This window comes from Rhipicephalus microplus, chromosome X (genome assembly GCF_043290135.1).
Source record: "Rhipicephalus microplus isolate Deutch F79 chromosome X, USDA_Rmic, whole genome shotgun sequence".
Classification (NCBI taxonomy): Eukaryota; Metazoa; Arthropoda; class Arachnida; order Ixodida; family Ixodidae; genus Rhipicephalus; species Rhipicephalus microplus.
In genome coordinates, this window is record NC_134710.1 from 328,990,691 (window position 1) to 329,006,482 (window position 15,792).

At 42.0% G+C, this 15,792-nt stretch overlaps 1 protein-coding gene across 2 annotated transcripts in view; it reads left to right on the forward strand.

Annotated features, from left to right (window-relative positions):
• Positions 1–15,792, forward strand: part of LOC119161264 (carboxyl-terminal PDZ ligand of neuronal nitric oxide synthase protein) — a 65,319-nt gene that overhangs the window by 12,592 nt on the left and 36,935 nt on the right. Inside the window, exons 1-5 of one of the 2 annotated variants that reach the window (XM_075879629.1) lie at positions 1,640–2,630; positions 4,864–5,014; positions 6,377–6,627; positions 11,302–11,523; positions 15,220–15,372. In XM_075879629.1, the coding sequence (XP_075735744.1) occupies positions 2,322–2,630; positions 4,864–5,014; positions 6,377–6,627; positions 11,302–11,523; positions 15,220–15,372 (1,086 nt within the window). In that variant the 5' untranslated portion in view covers positions 1,640–2,321. Of the gene's footprint in view, positions 1–1,639; positions 2,631–4,863; positions 5,015–6,376; positions 6,628–11,301; positions 11,524–15,219; positions 15,373–15,792 lie in introns of those variants that run through there. The other variant, XM_037413646.2, reaches the window with a different exon arrangement.

The window sequence follows — 15,792 nt, forward strand, 5'->3', positions numbered from 1 at the left end:
TTAAAAGAAATCATTTTTGTAATTTTTTTTGTTCTGCTTGTTTTTCTGTTCTAGCTATAGTGGGACTTGGTGCTTTTTTGCTACTGAATATATATATATATATATATATATATATATATATATATATATATATATATATATTTCCGTGTTTTAACACAATATTAATGAGATCTAACAGACAGTAATGCCAAGGAATGTACAGGGGAAGTTATTAGAACCAATGGAATGTATATAAGAAGAAAGAGAAGTGGATGAAAAAATAACCAGGCGTGAGCTGCTCACGGCTGGTTATTTTTTCATCCACTTTTCTTTCTTATATATATATATATATATATATATATATATATATATATATATATATTGTAAATATAATAAATGGGGCTATATTCATCTTTATAACACTTTTAGTATCGTGTTATGGGAACAGTGTTGATAATATGAAAATCTGTTGTTTTGTTGAATACCCTTTTACATGAAATAGAACACTTTGTTCTATACTTGTAAGTTTTATTTAAATGTAGTGGCTTCAGTTTTCCAACCTAGTTTGATTTATGCATCCTGTAGAATAATCATCCTTAAAAGCTTGCAAGCCAAGGTACTTTTTATGAGCAGTGTAGTTTTTTTCAATTACTTCTTTCTTCTCTTATATTTTGTGTTATTACATAATGCACAGAGGAGGAAAGTGCACCAAAAAAATTTCGATGAATGAAGTTACTGGTTGTCATTATGGTGTTTGTAAATGGCACACTCAACAGGAAACTGCTGCTGTTGGTTACCTTTGTAATGCTGCTGACAGTATTTATATTACCGCCAGTCAAAAAAGTTACTTTGTCCATACTTGCACCACAATGCAAAGGAAAAGTTATACGCACTACGGTCTGTAAGTAACTTTAGCAGCCCTGCGATCCCGCTTTCTGTATGGAGAAAAGTGCCGTTTTGTGATACTCCACATCCTAAAACTTAAGCTTTATTTTTTTGTCTCTTAATTTAAAGCATTGCTGAAATCGCAAAAGGGTGTAATTAATCTGTCCTACACTTAGAAAATAGTTAATTCGCTCTGCAGTAGAAAATGGTTGCTTCTCTTAAGGCATGTAAATGTGGCTTATTTTGTTAACGAAGCTGCTGAGAGTGGGTTGCAGGACAAATTTGTTTACCAGCACAAGTTAAATGACATTCTGCAATTGCGAGGGATGTCGTGTGGCACATTCTCCTGCCACTTCTAACTATATGGTCCTCCTTCATGCCCCTGATTCTGCGAAAAGAAAGAAAAAGCTGAAAACAAAACAGAACGAAACAAGCAAAGGCCAGGGAACAAAGGAGCCAGCTGCTCATGGACTCGGAAGTTAGAGATTGTTTTTACAGCGTGCCAGGAACAAAGTGCATGCCCTCATACACTGTGTGTGTCGCATGCGTCGCCACAGCAAGAGAAGGGAGGCGGAGCTGAGCGGCTGGCCTCCCCCTGGAGCTTCGGTGGTGCGCTATTCCAGTGCCTGCGAGGGAGAGGGCCCAATTTAGAATGGCTGGGGAGGGGCAAGCCGGCACACAACGCATCTGACGTAAAGCTGGGCAATCTGCCTCTGGCTTTTCGTCTGGCCAGCGAGAAAAAGGCATTTTATGCCCTGTGAAAGCTTGTGTGAGGGAGTGTTGGCGAGTTATTGCTCATGGAGTGTTTTTATTCATTCATTTGCATATCTGAAAACCAATTCTATGCTGTGAGGTCCTCCAGATTGAGGAAATGATTTTGTGTGCTGTTGGATGAAAGAAGACCGATGTCACTCTCCGACGCTTGGTTTGTTGGGGCACACCGAGGGATCTTGTTTCTATGTGCGGTGCTAATTTAGCGTAGCATGAGCTGAGTAGGGACACCGAGTACTTGCTTTTCTCGGACTTGTGTGGTGGAGTGCCAGGTCGGGATGTGATGCAGTCCTTTGCTGGAGGAAAAGGAAAGTGATTTCATTGTGATTATCGATAGAGAGCCTGCTGGCCTTGTGCATGCACCAATTACCGCATGCACAAGTACAAGTTTGGCCTTCAGAATTGGTTCACTATTTTTCTTGCTTTGTGTATCTGTATACACAACTTCATTCTTTTATTATTTCTTTTTTTTTTCAAGGGAATTCCACAGCCCTTCCTTATTGAGGGCAAACTATGTGTAAATGATATTCTTCAATTCCTTGTGCTTGTCACTTCGTGGGCAGCATCTCTTTTTCAAATTTTCCCAGAGTTTATTTAAGCCATTTAGTGACTTTATGTCATAAGACATACCCTGTAGTGATATGGAAGGCTGCCAAGAGTGATGGCAGCAGCCACACGCTTCAAAGATGCGTAGAGCATTTTCGCAAAAGTTTGGAAGGGCTGGCTCCCGCACAGAGAAGGGAAAGGCAAGTCAAGAGAAAGAATCAGCTGTACAGACAAACAAGTCAGTCAAGAGAATTAGCTTTCGTGAACCAGAAGTGGACAATGGGTACGAGACTAACGCCGGTTGTATTTCAACCAAGTCTACGCGGAGTGTGATACATGGCAGCAAAGCTTTTGTCAGTGCTGGTGAAAAAAGCTGTGATTTGCAAAAAGACTTTTCAAGGACTTCAGGCCTTAAGAGAAGCGTTAGCTTAGAGGACCTAGAACTCCAGGTGAGGGATGGCATGCTTTGAGTTTAATAATTTATATGCTTTTTGTCTTTAAACTTTTCGAACCAAAGGGTAAAAGTATGTTTGAATTAGTGAAGGGGAAAAAAAAAAAAACAAAGGTGACTGTTATCTTTACATGCATGTGTAGGAACGCGAGTCTTTGCGAGCTTGCTTTTACTGCTTGCGGATGTAATAATGCTGTCATAATTTTGTTTATACCTCTTTCAAGCTTTTGAACTTGATGCTCTCCAAGGGGTGTTATACATGAGCAAATTCATGTTATTTGGATCTGCCGTTTTTTTTTTTGTATTTCTTGAAGGAGTACTGACACGAATTTCAAATATTTTCAGGTTGTTGCTTTTAGTAAAAACATGAGTGTCGAGAACCCTGAAAAGAGTGTCGTGGCACTTGGCAAGTCATCGAATATATCTTTAATACCGCTAACTTGAAACAATTTCAGTTTTGTTATCGAGAGGGTGGTTCACAGTGACGTGTCAAGAGTGGTCTAACATCCCGGGAAGACTACAACTCGCGACATACTAGAAACAACAGCCGGTCTGCTGTCAGTCGCACTCGGTTTACGTAAACAACAATGTATGAATTACAGTCCAGATACTCTGACAGCGATTTCTGCGATTGAGGCTGCACTCAGGACGAACCCAGTGAGCTTTGTTCACTTGTAATGTAACGTCCATCGTGGTGGGGCTGGCTTGACAATGCTGGGCGACGAACTTTAAAATCGTAGGAAAATATTTTCTACGTGTTGTCTGGCTGCGGTGTGTGAAGAACGTTGATAGTGTACACCATGGAAACAAAATATGTACCTTTTGGGTGCCTCAAAATCATGTCGGTACTCCTTTTAGTGAGATGGTATGCTTAATGTACGACGCTAATAGGATTCGGGATTGTGTTAGCCGCTATTGAGCTGCATTTGTCTGCTTCATAATTTCAAGCGTTGATAGGAGTAAAAGTTATTATTTGAAAAATAACACCATAAGTAAACTACCTTTGGTGTTCACTTTTGAAGTGTTATGTGTGTGACAACTGACGTGTGGCTGGCGCTGTGGGAAGTAGGAAATAATTCTGAGAGACATATGGAAGGTAGGAGCAGCATGTGACATCAACTATACATGAGGAATCGGTTTAAGCGTACCTGGAACGTGTAGCCATCTCATAAATACTCGCTGAAAGCCTCTCTGACACTTCTAAATTTTTTACCAAGGTGCTGCTGGCACTGTGAGTGCTTCATGTATGGCAGTAGTTCAGCCTTCCCCTGAGAAGGTGTCCGTTGACAGGTTCACGTGGAAATTTCATTTCATCGTGTATATTAATTTTGCTTCCTAGTGCCTCATAACAGCGCTCAATTCTAAAGTTCACTTATATGTAAATAGTTCTGTAGTTTGCAGCACCATGCGCATAGCATAACCTTACAAAATATATACAAATGCTGATTATGTGCTTTTTGAGGCATGTTAAAATAATATTCTCATACGTAGTGTTAACATGTGGGTCAGGATTGCTCAGTCAGTAGTTTGAGCTGACCATATATTTGAGACAGATTTTTCGGAATTGTTTATGTAAAAATGGCTCTAACATTTCTGTTTCATTTATGAAGAAAACTCTCACCACTTATGTTTTTTGTTTGTTGTTTATGTAAAAATGGCTCTAACATTTCTGTTTCATTTATGAAGAAAACTCTCACCACTTATGTTTTTTGTGTTGTATAGTTACATTTATAAAGATGGAATTTGTATAAAACGAAATAGTAGTTTTTTAAAATTTTTATTGTAACTTCTACATATGGTATAAATATTAGAAGTTGATCAAATTTTGAGTGCTTGTCATGAAATTAACAAAATTATAAAACTAGTTTTAGCTATTTTGATAGGAACGCGCAGCTTGTACTTAAATGCAGATATAGCAATGTGCACTGATTGTAGAGCAAAAATGCAATAGTTTTATGAAGTATGTAGGATGAATATATATAATTTAAAGCCAGGTGATAAAGTGATCTATGGGGCACAAGTTTGGTTGGAAATTTCAGGGGGCAACATGAATGCTTCCAGTACGTCGTTTGAAGCATGCAGACTCCCCTTCTCCCCTTAAAAAAAAGAAAAAAAGAAACTCAACTGCAACAACAAAACAACAGCTTGGATTGAGGCCCCCATGTTTTGCCGTGTAAATGTTGTTGAGGTTCCCATCACGTCGGGCTAGTAATTTCTGTCTTTTTCCGCAGAGCCAGGCCATGCGTGTGGTGCGCACCATTGGGCAGGCCTTTGAGGTTTGCCATAAACTGAGCCTGGCCAATGCCACGTCCAGTTTGGTTGCCAGTGACAGTCTCCCATCAGCTACTCGGCACAGCAGCAGCGAGAACTCCATTTCCAGAGGTCTGCCACAACACTTATCTTCCGAGCCTCCTGAGCACTGTAACAGAGCAAGTCTAAGCAATTTTTTTTCCCTTGCTAAGCTTAGATGAGCACGTGGAGGTCTACATAATGAAGGCTTATACACCTTTGTTGTTAGAGCATACAAATAATAAACATTGTTTGTAGGAAACTACTTGTAGTAGCACGATTGTAATGCGAAGGGTGACTTTTTTAGCAAGAAAAAAATAAAACAAAAATAAAAGAATTGTGTGCATCATCGCACTTTTTAGACAAATTGAAATTGGGTATTCGATTGTAACACGAGGGTCAACTTCAGGTAGCAAAGATTTGGGAAAAAACAAACTTGTGTTACATTTGAGTAAATGCAGGGATTTCTTTGGGAATCTGCGTGCTTGAGAACACACAAAAAAATATTTCTTGTTGTAACATGGAAGCATATATATAGTATGGTAATATGAATGATAGGCTGTGTCCAGTAGGGCACTTTTTAAATTGCACTTCAAGACTCATTGGGCATATCTGGCACGTAATACTAGTAGTGTTGCAAGCAGCCTTAGTTTGTAAGTGTCACTGGGTTCACTCATGCTCAGCAACTACTTTAATGCTGCTCAAAATATTGTGCAGTGGAAGAAACTGTGCCTTTATAAAAAGGGAAATTGAAAGCCACTGGTTTGTAGCAAAAAGCTACATTATAGTCTATATGGATTCGCCAGAAAGGAAAGCTCTTGAGTCGACAAAAAATTTGTTCTTGTCCTGATTTGAACGCAAGATTCTGCATGCCGTGCAGGGCTATGTTTGCCTTGCATGTTCACAAGAGCCTCAACTACTGATTTGCTATGAATTCTAAGTATATTTGAAAAGTGCTGCTGTGCCTCTTTGAAGCTTGTTTGAGATAAACACAAACTTTTTTGTGTATATCAGAAAGCCTTGCAGAGACTCTTTGAAGTGACTGTTTGAGATAGGGAGAATTCTTTTGATTGATCACAGGCTTAGCCCAAAACAACTTTTTTTACCCAGGTGTGTGTACTAGGCATGGGTGTGTAGGAATTCCATAATAGGAAGAAATTGTAGGGAAGGAGAAAAAAAATGATGAGAAAGGGACAAACAACACAGCTTCCTTTCTCTTGTATTTTTATTCTGTGTCAGTTGCTGCTGCTTCTTTTTTTCTCAACGTCTAAAGTAGAGTTTGCTTATGCCCAACTGGCACAAAGATGCAGCAGACTGAAAAGTGCCCAATTTCATGCTTCTTTGTCAGCATGATTCTTGATATATTATGAAAGGCTTTGTGCTGTTTATTATAGTGTCACGTGTAGTTGTTTATTTTGGGTTTAGAAATCACTGCTTGGATGTAACTGCTTGCAGAAAAGGACCAGAGTGAAAAGTTTGACAGAGACAGCACATGCGACGACACTAAGCCACTAGCACCACAGTCAGAATCTAGCCCTGTTGAATCGCCACGCCAGGAATCTCACTGCAGTTCAAAGGCATCATCCTCGTCTCCAGCTACAGGAAGCTCACAACAGACACTGCTGCAGCAGCAACAGCAGCAGCAGCAGTCACAGTCACAATCACCTAAGCCAGCTGTCAACCAGATTGTTTGCACCCAACCTGTGGTGAGTAGATTGTTTATTAGGATGCATTGTGGTTATGTTGGTGATCGTAATTATTTAGAAGGATCCAGGGTAAGAGTTATGCAAATGAAAACGCGTGCACGCACACATGCTCACACGCTCACACACACGTATATGCACACACGCACGCTTACCTAAATACTATGCTGTTCCATTTTATGCTTACACACCCAAGTTACTTTGCTGTATAGCTTGTGGCTTTATGAAGGCACTAGCATCACATGCAACGAGGTTTTACATTTTCACATTCGATAGCATTAGTCAGGGGGCAGGTTTAGGGGTCCAACCTCTTCCGCGCCAAATTATGAAAAGCAAGGAAAGGAAATGTATTTAAGGCATTTAGTTCAGCGCAGCGAGCAGAAAAGGAAAAGTTGTGCGACGGGGCGGCGTTTTGGCATGGACGGGGAGGAGCGTTGTGGCGCACTGCAGCGGCGTAGCTCATAGTTTCTGGCTCGGGCAGCGGTGTTTGGGGAATTCGAAGTGATTGCCGAACTTCTTCTCGCACAATGTCGGCAATCGAATCCACTTGAGGGTGCGCTGAAGGCAACAGTTTGCACAGCTCTTCCCGCACGATCGCTCGGATCGTTTTACGCAGGTTTTCGGAGTCACATGTTTGAGCAGCAGCGCATTCTGGAGTCAGGCGACGATTGTACTGTCTGGTCCGCATGTCAAGGGTTTTTTCAATGGTGGTCGCCTCGGATACAAATTCTTGGACGGTGTTCGGTGGATTCCTCATTAGTCCCGCGAAGAGTTCCTGTTTGACCCCTCGCATGAGGAAACGAACTTTCTTCTCCTCAGGCATGTCTGGTTCAGCGTGACGAAATAGGCGGGTCATCTCCTCTGTGAAAATTCCAACCTTCTTATTTGGTAGCTGAACTCGGGTCTCTAGTTGAGCAGCGGCCCTTTCTTTGCGAGCGACGCTCGCGAACGTTTGCAGAAATGCGCCGCAGAAGACATCCCACGTTCGGCGCGTGGACTCGCGATTCTCTAGCCAGGTCCTTGCGGTGTCTTCCAGGTAGAAGTACACACGACGGAGCTTTTCTTCGTTGTCCCAGTGGTTGAGGGCGGCCACACGGTCGTATGTTTCTAGCCAGGACTCCGGATCTTCGAACGATGACCCATGGAAAATTGGTGGTTCCCTGGGTTGATGCATAACCATCGTGGGCTGGGATGCGGCGGTTGTCATTGTCGCTGCAGTCGCGGTCATGGCCTTGGTCTTCCGCGCCTTGTCTTCTAGAATCCCGTACTCCGGTGGTAGCCCTTGCTGTCGGCGGCTTGTTCGCTGCTCCTGGTTGGCGTCGGTGTCTTCTCCGCGACGTGGGCTGGGTTCACGGCTTGACGGGGGCGTTCGGTACATGAACGAAGCAGCACCTCCACCAGATGTCACGGGGTCATGACGTGGCCGAAGACAGGAGACTTCGTGTTGGGATTTAACTGTTTATTTGGGCGAACCTGTGCCCGGTAAACGGAAAGTCCAATTACAGCAGCAGTCTCGGACTGATAGCGGCGAACGGAGCGTCGGCCTTCGATCAACAACTGACAAGCGGCGAAGCGCGTCGGCATTTATACTCTTGCCGTCGAATGTTCTAGCGTTATCGCTGGCGGCGGCGTAGGTTCCAGAACAATCTGTACCGTTCGCACAGTGGGCGTGATCTTATCAAAATGATCTACTACAGTCCGGAACCTTCTCGAAAACTGCAGGCGCGGTTCGCGCTGAGAATGGTGTGGTGTTTTGGGACGATAACAAAAACTTGGGAAATGGAACGTGGCAATATTGTCACTGTACACAAACAAGCTGTAAATCAACTCGTTTCATGATGAAAAAAAAAAGTGGTTTCTTACTTTCAGTCTTTTTTTGAAATCATATATACTTTCTTTGCAGTGGTAATGTCAGTGAGACAATTCAGGGAGTCTGTGATTAGGCAGGGTACTCTTGATCGGCTGTAGCTCATTTGTGTAAATTGTGTGTGTTATCTATGGAAAAAAAAACCGTTAAAAAAAGGGGGTGGAGGGGGTTGGAGGAGGGTGAAGAAATCTGGTCCTGGATTGCTACTATACTACCTATTATACTATAGTGCCACGTTTCTTTCCTCAAGTTTTCTTATCGCCCCGTTACACTGTTCGCAATTCTTGAAGTCTTATGCTTCACCGTGCGAAGCGACCTGAAGGGTCCTTTAAGTTAGCTAGCCAACACAGGGTGTGGTGGTTGCTCACAACTTTGAAAGGCCTGCCGTAGAAATAAGGGCGAAATTACGACGCTGCCCAGATGATGGCAAGGCACTCCTTTTCTGTTGTGGAATAGTTGTCCTCGGCCTTGGATAGCGACCGGCTAGCATAACAGATAACACTTTCCAGGCCGTCGGTCTTTTGCACAAAGATGGCGCCAAGTACTACGCTGCTTGCGTCCGTGTGTACTTCTGTTTCAGTGTATTCGTCAAAATGGGCAAGTAGCGGCGGTGTCTGCAGGCGTCGTTTGAGTTTCTGAAATGCTTCAATTTGCGCCGTTTCCCATTTGAAATCGACGTCGGTTTTCGTGAGTTGCGTAAGTGGCTCGGCTTGTGCGCCTATTAGAGACACTTCGTCAAGGACTTTACACAGACCGACGACGATTTCAAATCAAATTTTAGCCGATTCTATGCGTTAACTGACTTTTTTTCGTTAACTTTGTGGTGCGGCTTTGGTTAACAATGTTGAATACAATACTTGTGAACTATCGACATTGCTTTTTGTTGATATGTAGGATTTAACATCCCAAAACCACCATATGATATTTGTTTTGTTGCTGCTCTACATTAAGACATAGGTGAGGGGTACTCTGGATAAATTTTGGCTACTCGGAAACTTTTAAGGGTTCCTTCTTTATGGTTTGGGTATTCTAAATAAATCTAGCTGAGCATAGAACATCCAGTAATGATTGTGCCTGCAGTATGAAATTGCTGCATGGTATGGAAATGGCCAAAATTTTCTAGAGCATGCTTCAGCTGACTCCTCTCAAGGGAGCCCATCTGAGACCACAACACATGTCTTTAGTTAGAAATGTGGAACACACAATGCCACCACAGCAAACGTGTCAGAAAGGAAAAAGGAAATGGGCCTTTTAATGTGAATGTGGCAGAGTGGCTTTGGCTCTGCTATCTGAGAGGAAGTAGTGAAGGGACACTGTAGGCTAGTTGAAGAAACAGCGACAGTGTCTGCACTGACAGTGAAACATATTGCCTGGCGGCATGGTTACGGGTAGCTAAAATTACTTGAACTCCTTCCTCTTAGGTTGAACTGGTTTTTGTTAAAACTCTCCCTAGACCTTACAACTTAAGTACACAAACTGAATTGGTAACTCCCTTTAACATTTACACGATGCATGTTGCACAACGGTTGTGCATTTCATTCCATTAGAGGGCATCTTCCAGAGCCTGGAATTGAAGATGGCTGACATGGCATGTCCAGCATTTTTTGAAGTGTAAGGTATAACGACTTCAACAGATAGAAGGAAAGCAAAAGGTTCGTCATGGCGCTTCGTATGTGTGTACGACTTTCCTTTGTCTGTTGTTGTCACTGCACTTTATGCCTAAAAAAATTTTGCGATTGAACCGGCATCGTTGCTTTCTGTGGTGACTTAACTGCTAAGCTGGTGTGCTGCTATACACTGAAAAGTGGGTATGCGTCCTGGCCATGGTGTCTGCATGAAGGCAAAAGGCAAATATACCCATGTACTTATATTTAGGTGCATGTTGAAGAGTCTCAGTTGTTCAAAATCAATTAGTGTCTCATAATCGTATTGAGTGTTTGGCCTATAAATCACTTGATTTTATTTAGCCCACAACCTTTTGCTCAGCAGTGCAACTCAAAAGGTTTCTCAGGAAGTTAATGCTGCATAATACTAGACTACTAACTGTCATAGAGAGCCTCTCAAACACCAGCTTCCTTGCTATGTTATTCCTACAGCCTAGCCTGCACATTGTATACACAGATTTCTTATTCCAGTAATTTATCTCAAGGAAATAATTTTCATTAACAACCATGTGAAATTACATGTCTGCTATCTAGTGAGCTTAATGGTAACTGGAGGCTAGCATAATAAGAGGCTTGGCATGCTCGTTTACTATGTTATAGTTCGTCAAAGGAGGATAGAGTGAGATATATAAATAAATGTCAATTGATAAAACTGGTGCCGTAGCCTATGTCATCCGTAGGTAGGGGAAAAAAGAAAAGAAACGTGCACTTGACACAGATTTGGAAATGTAAGTTACCGCGAAATGAACATGCAGCTTTGAGGCACCATCCAGAAATATCCATCCCTGTTTGTTTTATGCCTGCAATTGCGCCATGTTTGGCGGGGTTGGAAAAATACTAAACAGCAACTTATAGTTTACAAAGTAGGTAATGAATTCTTCACCGAAAATTACGACATGTTATATTTCATTTACTACTTTATTTTCAACTATGGGCTCAGCAAACAATATAAAGACTGTTGTGCGGTATAGACTTGTAATACCTGATTTTGTTTGGTGGTTGCCAGTGGTCATCATTCAATCCATCTTGTTTTATGAGCCGTCTATGTGTCAGTTGCTGCTTCATGCATTTTCATTGTTTCTAATGCTGTATCTCAGTACCCTGAGCCATGAGTGGGTTGTGATATAGGTGGGAACGATTGTGCAGGTGAGTGCTGCAAGTGATGGCGGGCCAGGCCTGCCCCCACCATCACCTGCTGCTCCTGCCTCTCTTGTGCCAGAAGGAACATCACTGTCCCTGTACCACCAGTTGCAGCTGATGCGTGCTCAGATGGAGCATCAGGCCCAGCAGGCCCAGTCAGCTATAAGCCAGGCCCGCCATTTACGTGACCAGCTCTCAGCAGAGGCAACTGCTCGTTCTGAAGCCATGGTGTGTAGCTTACTTCGTAGCGCTCACTGGTTCTCTCTTCTCTCGATATTAAATTATGCTGAGGTTAATATCCCGTAGTTGTGTAGAATGTTTTTTTTATGTTACTGCAACATTGGCTGAAGCATTTTAGCTGAACGAGGCCCAACAAGTAAGCATACAAGCGACATTAGTTGGTTGCATGTGCAATGAATTACTTTATCTTTAACTTGGTATAAATTAGTCATGAGCTAATATTTTGTACATGAATAAACAAGTTTGTAGAACAAAATTGATATTTCTTTGGTTGCAGGAATTTGTACAATGTATGTTCTTCAGGTTTATAAGCTAAAAAGAAATGGGGAGTTTTGTATCGGGGAACCACAATGTGATAATGAGGCACTCTGCAGTGGTGTTTCTGGATTAATTTTTCACACTTAAAGTTCTTTAATGTGCACCTAAATGATTGTACAACAGTATTCTTGCATATCACTCCCATCAGAATGTGGCTGCCGTGGCTAGAAACTGAAACCGTGTGCTTTAGCTTGGTAGCAAACCTTAACTGCTAAATTACCACAGCTGTCTCATAGCGTGTCTCACTTGCTTAGTGGCTGGGATGTTGAGGGTAAGGTCACTGGCTCAATTCCCAGCTACTGCAGCCATAGTACAATGGGAGTTAATATATGGAAAAGTGCTTGTGTATTGAGAATTAGTGGCAGGCCCCACCACGGCGGTCTAGTGGCTGAAGTACTCGGCTGCTGATCCGCAGGTTGTGGGATCGAATCCTGGTTACGGCGGGTGCATTTTCGATGGAGGTAAAAATGCTGCAGGGCCGTGTGCTCAGATTTGGGTGCACGTTAAAGTTTCCAGAGGCCTCCACTACGGCGTCTCTCATAATCAAGTGGTGGTTTTGCTCTGTTAAACCCCACATTTCAATCAAATTTGGATAATTAGTGGCACTTCTTGAACACATAGTATAAAATTAAGGTACTCTAAAGGCAAATAATAATTTATGTCAGATCGTTAGCTCAATGTACGACAATGTCTGAAACAGCATATTATCAACAGCAGTGCTCTACTTACCGAGAAGTTAAGCTAAATGTAAATCACGACGTGCGCCACGAGTGGGACATCCTTGAAATGATCCTGATGACGCGAGAGTGTCCCACTACAATTAATCGCTAGTGGTCAAACTAGCTGCAGTAAAAAATAACCTTCTGTGGATTAATAGAGGTAATAAAATGCTGCTTGTCCATGTCTGTTTGATTTATATAAAAAAGAACCGCGTGGCATTACTATGGGGAATGGCCCGAGTGGTTCTAAAGTGCCGTTTCGCCTGGTTAGGCTGGACAGGTGGTGCCATCTAGCGGGGCTCAGTTGAACCAAGCTAGTAGAAAATTGTTCAGTGGTCGTTGTTGCTGCTGTGGGTCCCACTACTTTCGCTCTGCTGCTACTAGTGTCAGCGGCCGCGCGGTAAAGGTGGGCAACGTTGTGCACGGCAACAGTAACGCGAGAAAGACCGCTTTCAGGCGGGTGATTTGAAGTACCTAATGCGATGTCGACCACTAAAACGTGATTTTATGTCAAAATAAGCACTTTCTCGGCACAGAAGTAGCAATACGAGGTTTCTGGACCGCTATTTCAACAATAAACGTCGACTTAATATTTGCCTTTAGTGTTCCTTTAACTTACGTGCTCTGCTAAATCATATCTATCATGAGGTTCTGTTTATCTGCTGTTTGAGTTTGTACCCTCTAGTATTTTCATGTGTTTTGTGTGGCTATTTTTCTGCTTTGTAAGATATTTTTCATTGAGTGATATTTTGCTGTATACATCCTATGCGATTCCCAATTACTGCCCAGGTACTGCTTTACAAGTTCACATTACACAATGTCACATGCACTTTGGCATGTGTTTTCAGGGGTCTTTCACTGTTGTTTGTCCCTATGCTTTGTATGTGAGCTTTATTAGGTGCTTTGCAGGGTTTCTCTCTGAGCATTAGTGCCATTGTGAATGGCTAGTACTTCGTCTGTGTCTGATTTTGAGGCATTACTATTCTGTAATCATGGTGTTCTTCCAAGTCTGAGTGATTGGGCCAACAACTGACTGGATTCATTTATTTTTCGCTGATCTGCTTTTTCACTTTTGTGATACAAAATGACCGAAAAAAAAAAGAGAATGTCATTCCAGAGAAGTTATGTCTTACCTGAGTAGTTATGATGTGCTTTGTTAGCAATGTTGGGTAAAATGCGAGGGATTGTTATGCAAGCAAGTTGACGGGCACATGTTCAGATGTATGGGCACATGGCCTTTTTTAAGGATGTTTACCTTCATTGTCACATGTTCAAGTTGGGCTCAAGAAGCATAGCCCATTTATTTGCTTGCATGCCTTCAGAAGTATTCTGCATGCAAAGCTCCAGTAAGACTGGTTTTATTTGTTACCCACATAGTAACACGTAGTGAATATATGCATACCATTGCAAGCTAATCTCTCCTTGTTTGTTTTTTGTGGTGTTGTCAAATGAAATGTTTTCAAGTTCAGAAACCTAAGATTTTCTGAGAGGTTATGCTCAGGCAGCAGAGTTCACATTTGCATTGTGTTTAAAGGGTGTCATTTTTCGTAGGTGTGCACAGGACATTTGGGTGTCAGTGACGCCTGTCTTGGAAGCACTTGGCGAACAGCAAATGAACGAAAGACACTGGTTTTTCACAGATTTCAAAACGAAAATGGTAGCTCGCAATGAATGATGGCTACAGTTACTCAATTCTAATGTACACCTTTTTCACAACTCTTCTGAAAGTTCCTTGTATCATAAATATGTAAACAAAATTGAAACCTTGTTTATGGTGTTAGCGACAGCTTTATGCTACTGCCAGCATAAGAGAGTCATTGTCATTCTCATCACCATTGTCATTATAAGGGGGTGGCATATTAAGTTTTTATAGGAAGTTGTTAGCCTTGGGATTTGCCAACGTTACAGGTGCAGTTGTGTTGGAGTGGCTCGAGAAATATGGAATACATATAAACCAATGCAGACTGTAAGGAATGTGAAAGTAATAATAATAATAATAAGAATAGTATGTGGAGTTTTATGTCTGAAAACCAAGATACCATTATGAGAGACGCCATAGTGTAGAGCTCCAGATATTTTGACCATCTGGTGTTCTTTGATGTTCACTGACATCGCATAGTACACGGGCCTCTACCATTTCGCCTCCATTGAAATGCGACCGCCGCAGCCACGATCGAACCCGCGACCTTCAAGTCAGTAGCCGAGCACACTAGCCACTGGTGCACTGAGGCGGACAGGAAGTGTGACAATTACTATTCAAGACCACAAGAAGGGTTAAAAAGCTGCCCCAGGTTGGCAGCATTAGGCGTCAGTGTAAATAAATTTATAATATTTTATGATAAAGTTTCATATTATTTGCACCTTATTTCTTATGAAAACATACCACCTTTTTTTCTTTTTTTTTACATTTGGGTGTGCATGGTTTTGTGCGTTTAATTTGGTATCAGATTTCGCACACACATGGCTCATGTGTGAACACTGTCAAATGAAGCAATAATCTGTTTAGACATTTTTTATCATTTTTAAAATTCAGCTTGTGAAATAATCTGTTCAATTCCCTAGTTTAGAGGGCAACTGTATGTGTAGTGGAGCTAGCAAACTCTGAAAAGCAAGCCAACATATTCTGTTTTCTTATTCTCATCTACAGTCACAGAATCAGCAGCTAATTGTGCACAATCGGGAGCTGCTGCAGCACATTCATCTGTTGGTGAAACACATCCAGGAGCTGGAAAAAAAGATAAACAGACTTGAAGGCAAAACTGACCATCTGCAGCCCGACCTGTCGCCGTCCCCACTTCAGGTGATATGCTTGTACTGCCATGAGTGGCACTTCTGCGTCTTACGTCATTCTGTCCTGCAATGTTACAACGCCATGGCTGGGAACCCTCTTGGTACGGGGTTAAAAGAATTTCCCTTCCTTTCCTCATTTTTTTTTACTGCTGAAGGTTATCTGTGGTACAGCATCACAGAAAAAAATTTTTCAGGTGTTTTTGTTGGTTTTATGACATTTAAAGTTTGTATAATGTTTGAGTATTTTGAACAGAATTTGTATTAATTGTGCCTTTGTGACAAAGCCTACAGCTTTTCAGTATCTGCTTCAATGGGAAAAGTCAATGCAAACACACATTTGTGCATAGGCGTCAAGTCAAATTTTCATTTTCCTTGGGGTGAGGGTGTCTTATGCTTTTCCAACTTTCTCTCTCTCTTCCTTATATATATA